We start from the raw sequence: 10,419 nt of genomic DNA, 5'->3' as shown, positions 1-10,419 counted from the left end.
CAATTTACCCCAAGAAACAAAGTCACAATCTGGATGCGATTAGACAAAACCAGGAAGAAGATAAAATAACAGAAGGAAGTGGCTTTTGATATAAGAATTTTCTGCTCTGTACAAGGGATTTGGACGCTATTTAAAAATATATATATGGGCAAGGTGCCACACTTAAAAAAATACAATAAAACTGATTAAAATATAAAATGCATAACGAAGGAAAAAAGGGTTGGGATTTTAAATTTCCTGTTTTGAAAATGTTTTATTTTCCTTTTCTCAATTTGTTAACATGAAACCTTATTAGGCTTTCTATAGCTCTATTACCCATTTGCTGAGCAAGTTGCAAAGGTGTCAATTCTTCTATTGGAATTTCTGGATCAGCCGCAGCTTTCAGCAACAAATAACAAATATCGAGATGTCCTAAATGGAAAAAAAATGGTAAAAATATTCTAGCTAGAATCATATTTCACTTACATAGGCATAAAAATGTCTATAATCAAATATCATATTTTTAGTTGGTTAAAAGACTATGGATAAGATCAATGGAGGTAGCTTCATTAATATTATCACAGACTCTGAAGTATTCTAGATCATTTCCCTTAAGTTTTAGATTCTGCCTATGTTTTGAAAGAGTTGAGAAGATATGTGTTGTCATAAACTACAAGTTAAACAATTTAGATTTTGGTAGCTTGCTTATTTTACAGCAAATGTATTACGATAAAGAGAGTAATAAAAGCTAAAATATCTTAAGTCTTGATATAGTTATACTTTTACCTATTATTTCCAGAGTCAAATGTAAAATCTTATTTGGCTTTCTAACCCTTCACAACTAGGTACCTTTCTATCTTTTCCAGGTCTACATACTTCACTCTCCTAAAAGTTCCCTATGATCCAGGGACATTTGAGTTCCTAAGTATTTCTTACACATAGCACTCCAACTCCAAAATCTGTGTAATGTTTCCCCTTGTCCACTTGGTCCCTTCTGGTTTCCTTCAAGTCTTGGTTAAAATCTTACCTTCTGCAAGAGCCTTTTCAAATCCCCCTAAAGCTAGTTCCTACCTGAGATCACTTACAATTTACTCTAGCTATCACTTTTCTGTATTAAAATAGGTGTTCAATAGTTCAAGGCAAATTTTCCTTGAGTAGAATGTGAGGTTCCTTGAGCCCAGGAGCTATTTTCCATTTCTTTGTAGCCCCATCATCCAGTACCTGGCTTAAGTGGTTAGTAAGTGTACTGTTGCTGTTGTTGTAATTTAATGAAATCCTATTACTATGTTGGTTCCCAAAAACTAAAGAACAAAATACTATTTTATAGGTCCTAAGTAATCTTCTAATAACCACTCTAATGTTGGCATACTGTTTCCCTAAATAAAGGATTTATTCCCTACTCATCAGTAAGTCATTTTTAATTCATTTAATTGATAGTTGAGTATCAAGTTCTTGATGAAATCACTGAACATGATCTGAATACTACTATGATATCTCATGTCAATGAACTAATATTTATTCTGTCTCTAACAACTGGAAAGACCAAAAGACTTAAGTTTTAGGATGTAATTCTTCCAATACAATATGTAAAAAATATACAAATCTATGACAAGTCTCTAATTAGATGAGACTAGAATAAATAAAATGTTAGCAGCTTTACCATATATGATAGCAAGATGTAAAGCTGTTGCTCCATTACACTGGTGATTGGGGGCATTGACATCAATTTCAGCAAAACACAAAAGTAGAGACATGATATCTGTCTTTCTAGAGTTGACTGCAGCATGAAGTGGAGTATTTCCATTTTCTGCTGCTTGGTTTACATTGGGAATAGGAGGCTCCTGGAAGAGAAATTAGAGGGGAAATTATAGGCTGTGAAAAAGAAATGACAAAACTCTTTTAAAAGGACATTGGTCCCCATTGCTCATTTTTTTCACAGCAAAATTATGACTTTAGTTATATCTTACTTTCTAATTAAACAAGATATTTCAAGCATTCAATATTTATGGAAATAACATGTCAATATGAATCAATACACTACAGAGATAAGAGTGTTAGATTTGTAGTTTGTGAGCCTAGATTCAAATCCTGACTTTTATTTATCAGCTGTTTGATCTTGAGCAAATTATTTATCCTCTCTGGGCCTTTGTTCTTCATCTAAACACATATAAAATAGCCACCAAGGTTGCTTCTGGCTCTAGATGCTCCTTTTGTAACTAACTCCCTTCCACAGAGGCAGATCATTACCCATTGGTAGTCAGAGGAAACTACCCGAGGTTAAGTACTTAACAATTAAACCCCTAGCTCTTAATATAGTGATTCCAGCAGGATTTGAAACCAGGTCTTCCTTAAAAGTAAGATATGATTGAAAGGATTCAACTATAATAACAACAGTAAGAACTTCCTTAAAAGCATAGCACTTTTAAACCACTATGCCTAAAGTTTCTCAATAAATAATAATTGGTAACGATAGCAATAGCTGGTATTTTTAATAGCACTTTAAGATTAACCAGTGCTGTATGACCATTACCTCATTTATTACTCAAAGTTTATCCCTTAAGGTAGGTGCAACAAAGATTTTTAGCCTCATTTTGCAGAGGATGGGAAACCTTTATTCTGCCAAGGATTGTTTGGATATTCATAATATCATTCAAGGGCCATACAAAATTATCAACTTAAAAAAATTACACTGCGATATGGGGCCAAACTATCTGTTTTTTCACCCCTATATATTAACCCACCCCTAAAAAGCACCTAAATTTGTTGAATTTTGAATTCCATCTGTGGTTGCCAGGGCAGCAGCAGATCAAATGATTTCAAGGATCAAATGTTCCCTACCCCTGTTATAGAGGAAATAGGTTCAGAACAATAGTGAACTGCCCTAGGCAATAGACCAAATTAAATTTAGAGGTGATAATTAAATGAAGGTCCTACCTTGCTAACATTTTAACACATTTTGCTAATTAAAATACAATGAAAATATTTTTATCAAAATTGTTATCTTTAATATCTCTTTTGAATTATTAATAAAGTCTACTGCCTCATTGACTGGCAAAAGTTTGAATTATTATCTTCAGTTTCTACTTAAGATAATTTTATGGTATTCAAAGATCTTAATTAACTATTTTAAACATCTTTCTCAACTAACCATGTTCAAAAAGTACTCCAGAATCTTTGGTTGATTATATATGATGGATAAAAATATCATATTTCGGTTGTTGTCATCTACGATATAAAGGTCAATCTGGTGGCTTTTTATTAGATAGTGTAAGACATCGATGTATCCCAACTTAATGCACTGGAAAGCTCTAAAAGGATAAGAGAGAACAGTTTATTCATTTCAAATGAACAAATACAGACCAAAAGGATACATAGGCAAGAAGGCACTATGATAAATGAACAAAATTCACCTAGAAAAGCTATTTAACACACCACTAATATGTACAATGTTTACTAGACTATTCACCACTGAGGGGATGGGGGGAAGGGAAGGTGGAAGAATATTGTGTAACTTATAAATATGCATGTAGAAGAATGTTGAAAACTTTAATAATATGTAAATGGGAAAAGAAAAAAAAATAATAGGTTAAGGTTTCCCACTGCAAAAAAAAAAGTTCCAAACGAATCATTGAAAGAGAAAAAAATGGGAAAAAAAAGTGGAAATATGAGAACCTCAGGCCTGGGATTTTTGTGGGAATCTATACATACCAAGTAATTCACTTTCAGTTATCTTTTCCATACTAAAAATTTCTAGTATATAGATTAGTATTCTCTAGTAAAATAGAAACAAAAGTTATAGAATAAAAATTTCCCTTTTCTGAACTAGATTTCTGGTCTAGTATTTGAAATAGACTTATGTTCAATACTTTATGTGATAGATAATTTTTATTTGTAAATTATGAAATTATTTAAGGGAAAATAACTTAGGGATAAAGACTATACACCGTGTATTCTATTTTTAATGTTGATAAGGTGAGGAGTGGGGGTTAGGTATGCTAGGATCTCAAGCCTTCCTCCCTTAAAATTAAGTACTACCTTAGAATATTCATATTCTATACACCAAAACAGTCTCTGACAAAAAGACAGACTCCATATATATTTCCCCATGTATTAAGACATACACTTTTTTCAAAAAATTTGGGGTCTAAAAACTGGGGGCATCTTAAGCAGTGGTTGTAGATTGCTTTACTTGCATTTCCCATTTTTTTGCATTTGTTTTCTTTGCATTCATTGTTTCACATTTGTTACCAGTCTATTAGTTTCCATTTTGCCACATTCTGCCCAGAAATAACTCAGAAAAGATTTTCATACAGTGCTGAATTCAAGTTCAAAGTGATCCAGTTTGCAAAAGTAAATGGCAATTGTGCTGCTGAAGGTAAGTTTGATCATCCTCCACCTGAGAAAACAATTCGAGACTGGCTACAGGAAGAGAAACCCTACTGAAAAATGCCATAGCACAATGCAACCATGACAGGCAAGTCAGCCAAATGGCCTGAGTTAGAGAGTGAATTGCAGAGATGGATTGAAGAGCAAAGGGCCATTGAAATTTCTGTGCCCACAAAGATAGTTCAGTAGAAGGCAAGAAGAACTGCTGATGAAAAAGAAGTGACTGATTTCAAAGGAGGACACAACTGATGCTTCAGGTTGATGAAACAGAATGGACTAAGCATGTATCTACGCACCCAACTTGTCCAGGGAATGCTTGTAGTCAAGCACAGACAAGAGCACAGGTAGGAGAGCAGTCAGAGCCTCTCCTGAGACAGTGATTCATCATCCAATACAGATGAGGACAACTAATGGATGGGAGTTTTGACAGTGATGAGTTGTATGAATATTATGATAAATAAAATTCAAATTCAATAACTTTATAATATATATATATATATATATATATATAAGTTATATATAACGTTCAGTAACATTTTTTTTCAAACTTTGGGCCCCCAAAATTAAGGTGTATTGTATACATGGGGGAAATACAGTAAACCAAAATATTAAAACAGCTATTTAGTGGTAGCAAATAATTGGAAACAAAGCCAACTGAGGAATAGCTAATCAAATTATAGTATGTGGATATAATGTAGTAAAGCTTACCCTTCTCAACTTTCCCCACCTACATTTCCATAGATCTCAGGTTGGCACAGGAAATTAAATCCTAATTTTTAGGAAGTTTTATGGCAGTTACAGATAATACTCAAAAGTCAGCAGGTGAAGCAGAGCCCATAGTCATATATCAACTGAAATTTTACAATAAGATACTGTAAACAACCCATAAAAGAAAAAGAAAAAAATTCAGACTCCTTTGGTGTGAAGAGTCAAAACATTTTACTCTGATTTTCCAGATTTGGGGAGGGGGGTCTGCAGGGCACTACACCCCAACACCCCTTACACCCATACCATATTGCAGATGTGAAATGGATAATGATGTTTTTATGCCATTAAAAAAAAAGAGCATGATGAATACAGAAGCATTTAAGCCTTACAAGAACCAATGCAGAGAGAAATAAGTAGAACCAGAAAAATAATATATGTCATGACTTCAGCAATGTAAACAAAAAGAAGCATCACAAAACAATAAAAATTCAATTGGGCAAATTCTTTCTTTACCTTTTCTTCTTCCCTAATCTTAACACTATGACACCCCCACCATTTCTCAATTTCTACTTAACTCCAAAATGGCAGAATCATTACTATATAAGCTTGCCAATTTTGTCTACCACAGATTTCAAAGAGAACCAATGATATCACAGTGTGATATCTTGACTTGTTTAAGAATTGAATTTGAGGCAGAGCTAGACAAAATCATCAGCCTCACACTCTCTTCCAGTGTCAAAGTCCAGTGACAGAACAAGATGACCAGTGATGACCTGGAATGAACAATGTCTGGCCAAGCTCTAATGGCCAAGCATAATGTCTGACCTGCTTCAGCTGTCTTCGTGATTGTTGAAACAAACTGTTCTCATCCAGAGAAGTTGTCACATATTTGGTGTACACATCCCCCTAACTCACTGGGGTCTCTTGGTTATATACTCAACCTGGTTTAGCCCATCTGCCAATGGGTGTGTGGCTGCTGCACATGCAACAGCTTCATGGAACCACAAGTGAGAAAGCTGGGTGACAAGTGTATCCCAAAAGTCCAAAGTGGATTGGATGAGCAGTTCTGAAAAGGGCTCACATCAGAGGTATTAGCATGAAGTGGAGAGTATAAAGCCTGAAATCAGGAAGATTCATCTTTGTGAGTTCAACTCTGATCTCAGACACTATCTGTGTGACCCTGGGTAAGTTACTTAAAACGAGCTAGAGATGGAAATGGTAAACCACTCCAGCATCTTTGGCAAGAAAACCCAAACTGGGCTCACAAGTCAGATACAACTGAAAAAACTCACAACTCTACTATCTAAGGAAGAGGAAAGCCCTCCTCATCTAATTATCTTTTTTTACCTTTGATAGCATTCTCTACTATTTTCAGAACTCACAAGCTTCCATTTTTCCCATTTTCATTCTCTCCCCAGCTCTTGGCTCCTTCATGTTTAAGGGGGGAAAAAAATCCAAATCGCTCCCTTGATACTATGAACCTCTCAAACTGTCATAGTATTTCTCTCCTCCTTTTTACTACTAAATCCCAGAAAGAGTAGTCTATACTCACCATCCTCTCCTCTCTCAAGCCCTTAAATCTGGCTTTGACCTCACAATTTTTTTAGAACAGCTCTCTCCAAGTACACCAAAGATTTAATAATTGATCATTTTTCTTAATCTTCATCCTCTTTAACCTCTTTGCAAATTATAACACTGTCCATTAACACTTTTCTCCTGGATACTTAGGAAAGTTTCTTTCTGTCCATACACCTTTCTCCTGGATACCTAGGAAGGTTTCCTTGAGGCTGCTCTCTCATTTTCTTCCTTAACAAATCACCTTGACTGGATTATCCAATTTTTTTTGACTCTATCCCATCCCTCCACCTCCCCATAATATGGGTGTCCTTTGAGGCTCTATAATGCAAGACTTCTTTTGTCTTTCTTGGTAATCTCATCAACTCCCCTAGATTCAATGAACATCTCTATACAGTTGACTCCCAAATATAGCATATCTCCAAAACTACTCTCATTTATTGCCAGTTGCCTATTATATCTCTGCCTTGATATCCTAATCAATATTTCAAAGTTAACATTTCAAAAATAAAAATAATTTTTCCCCTGACCCCAAACTTTCTTATTTCTATAGAGGGAAATACCATTATCACCTTCACCCTGCATTTTTGATTCTCTATTCAATCAATTGTCAAGTCCTGCTGATTCAATCTTCATAACTGTTGCAACCTTTCCCTTCTCTTTATTCTCCATATGACCACTGCTCTAATTCATGTCCTTATCACCCCTCAGCTGACCTATCATAATATTGTCCTCAAAGATCCCCCTGCTTCCAGTCTTTCCCCCATCAGCCCATCCTCTCTACAGAGTCACCAAAATAATATACTGAGTGCTTAGTCCTCTGTTCAAAAATCTTTAGTGGTCTCCTCATGGCCTCTAGAATACCACTTACCTCATCTTGACATTTAAGGCCCTCCATAATATGGCTGTGGTCTATTTCATATTACATCCCTTCATATATTAGTACAAACTGTACTGGGTTGAGAACTCAATTATTTTTCATTTACTGCATGTACACATTCAAACAAGCTATTCCCCATACATAGAATATACTCCCTCCTCAATCCTACTCTCAAATCCTTAGCTTTTGTTGAAGACTCAGTATAGGTAGATACTTATGATAAGAATCCTTTCCTGAAGCTCCAAGTATATGGAAATATTAATGTTTGTCAATGTTTGTCAAGTTCATGATAACAAAAAATTAACATTAACACCTTTGAAAATAATTTTAATTGGGCAGTGTTCTAAAATTCGTACTTATAAATCCCACAAGAGCTTTCAAATTCATATTTTACATCTCTGTGTGATTCTAAAGTTTTTAAGATGTGATAAAATAGTCACAAGTTTCCTGAAAATGAATTATTCTCTCCACTGTCTCCTGAGGATTTCAGATTTGGTCGAGAAACACTCACATCCTGTATATGACATGAATTTTTTCATGGAGTACAAATATCAAATTCTAATTTTGTGAGAAGCTATTTCATCACTAGAATAAGGCAGAAAAGGGGAAAACAAATCACAGGATAAAACTCTTGACATCAAAAAGAATGCTCTAGGACAGAACTAGCCAACCTTACTTTTAAAAATTTTATTGAAACATTAGACAACATATTTTGATTTACTATTTTAGTAAGAGTTCTGTAGTAGCTTGGTTTAGTAAATCCACAAGGGGCTGCATAAAATCGCACTGTGGCCTGCAAGGAATGTTTTAGACAACCCTGCTCTAGTAGGATAAATGCTCTGAAATTTCTGATATTTCCATCATTCACAGAACTTCCTGATCTTACAAACTTCTCAGCACTGTAGGGTACATGGTATTCTTATGAATCATCCTAGAAGTGATTAACTGCCATGTTCTGATGTACAGATGTGTCATCATTTACCCCAATATTCTATTTCATACTTGAATATGTTCTCTTACAAAGTCTTTGAGGGGGCAGCTAGGTGGCGCAATAGATAAAACACTAGCCCTGGAGTCAGGAGTCCCTGGGTTCAAATCCGGTCTCAGATACTTAATAATTACCTAGCTGTGTGGCCTTGGGCAAGCCACTTAACCCCATCTGCCTTGCAAAAAAAAAACCCTAAAAAAAGAGTATTGTAAAATTTATTTTCAGAAAAATTATGAAAAAGCAACAAAAATGCAAATTTTACAAAAAGTAAACATTAAAAACTTATGCAGGCCAGCTAGGTGGCGCAGTGGATAGAGCACCGGCCTTGGAGTCAGGAGTACCTGGGTTCAAATCCGACCTCAGACACTTAATAATTACCTAGTCGTGTGGCCTTGGGCAAGCCACTTAACCCCATTGCCTTGAAAAATCTAAAAAAAATAAAAATAAAAATAAAAAATAAAAACTTATGCAAAAGTCATATACAAAGGGTATTATTTTCCATGTTAAAAATAATAGTGATATGATGATAATGTTGATGTTTGTTCTTCATTCTCGAAGAAGAGCAAGACATCAGGGAGATGATGCCATGACAAGCACATGAACTGGATTTGAGTGAGGGGGTGCTGTGCTAAGTTACCAGCCTCACTTTCTCCTCTGGAGCCATCTGGGTCCAGTGGCCAGATATGAATCAGGAGGACCAGAGATGGCCCTGGACATAAGGCAATCAGGATTAAGTGACTTACCCAAGGTCACACAGTGTCAAATGTCTAAGGCTGAATTTAAACTCCTGTCTTGACTCCAAGGTCTGCACCACCTAGTTACTCCAATAGAGAAAGTATATGGAGTAGTGGAAAAAGAGTTAGCCATAGTATCCAAGAAGACCTAGGAACTCTAGACACATACTGGCTATGTGACCTAAGGCAAGTCACTTAACCTCTATAGCATCCCAGGAAATGCTCAAACTTTAAAGTTGTAGAGTAGGTGCTGATCTGCATTGATAAAGGGATTTTACTCATATGGAGTTCTCTTTGCCAAAGAAATCACAGCTCTAGTAAAAAAAAAAAAAGAGAGAGAGAGAGAGGATGGAAGTTTCCTAAGGGGAAGTTAAATGTAAAAGAAAAGATCAGTTTTAGGTTATATACTCTATTTTGTTCAGGGTTTGTTTTTTGGGGTTTTCTTTGCAAGACAAATGGGGTTAAGTGGCTTGCCTAAAGCCACACAGCTAGGTAATTATTAAGTGTCTGAGATTGGATTTGAACTCAGGGGTCGGATTTGAACTCAGGTACTCCTGACTCCAGGGCCGGTGTTCTATCCACTGTGCCACCTAGCCATCCCTAGGTTATATACTCTAAATTACTAGTTTTCTAGAAAGAAATTTTTTTCACATATGAGCTTAATATGTTGAAGTGACAGTATCTTTTTAGCATACCTATATTTTCATAATTTTTAAAGTACAAACCCTATTCAAAATAAATAAACCTAAAAATTCTAACCTTGGATAAGAGGGGCTTAAAAAAAAAAAAGGCTGAAAACTGCTGAAAAGACAACCATCCAAGGCTTTCAGGTCAAGGAAGACTGGTGTCAAACATAAAGTAGAAGTGATAATTTTCACCAGAATTCAAGGAAAGACATTCAATTTCCTTATTCATATTACTGTTCCTCAGCCAGGAAAGAAATTTGACTTATCTGCCAAGGGAGTAACCTAGCAAAAAAAAAAAAATTGCTTAAAAAAACCTTAATAGTCCATATTACTCAATAAAAGTTTTCTTTAAAAAAAATTTTTCCTTTTTTTAAAGGGTAATAGATTTAGGTTATACAATATATGCTTTTAAAAGAATTTGAAGATTTCATCTTCATTACTGTGAAGTGAGAAATGTAAGAAGATCCTCTCAATGTAACTGAG

The 10,419-nt window shown here is 35.2% G+C and overlaps 1 protein-coding gene across 6 annotated transcripts in view; it reads right to left on the bottom strand.

Moving 5' to 3' along the window:
• Positions 1–233: 233 nt before the first annotated feature.
• LOC141502386 (small integral membrane protein 10-like protein 3) overlaps positions 234–10,419 on the bottom strand; it is a 36,072-nt gene continuing 25,886 nt past the window's right edge. For 5 of the 6 annotated variants that reach the window (XM_074207101.1, XM_074207104.1, XM_074207102.1 and 2 more), the window contains 3 exons: positions 3,128–3,287; positions 1,640–1,820; positions 234–411 (listed from right to left, as the gene is read on the bottom strand). In XM_074207101.1, the coding sequence (XP_074063202.1) occupies positions 254–411; positions 1,640–1,820; positions 3,128–3,287 (499 nt within the window). In that variant the 3' untranslated portion in view covers positions 234–253. Of the gene's footprint in view, positions 412–1,639; positions 1,821–3,127; positions 3,288–10,419 lie in introns of those variants that run through there. The other variant, XM_074207106.1, reaches the window with a different exon arrangement.

The sequence above is a fragment of the Macrotis lagotis genome, chromosome X (genome assembly GCF_037893015.1).
Source record: "Macrotis lagotis isolate mMagLag1 chromosome X, bilby.v1.9.chrom.fasta, whole genome shotgun sequence".
NCBI classification, from domain to species: domain Eukaryota; kingdom Metazoa; phylum Chordata; class Mammalia; order Peramelemorphia; family Peramelidae; genus Macrotis; species Macrotis lagotis.
This window is presented reverse-complemented; position numbering and strand designations above follow the sequence as displayed.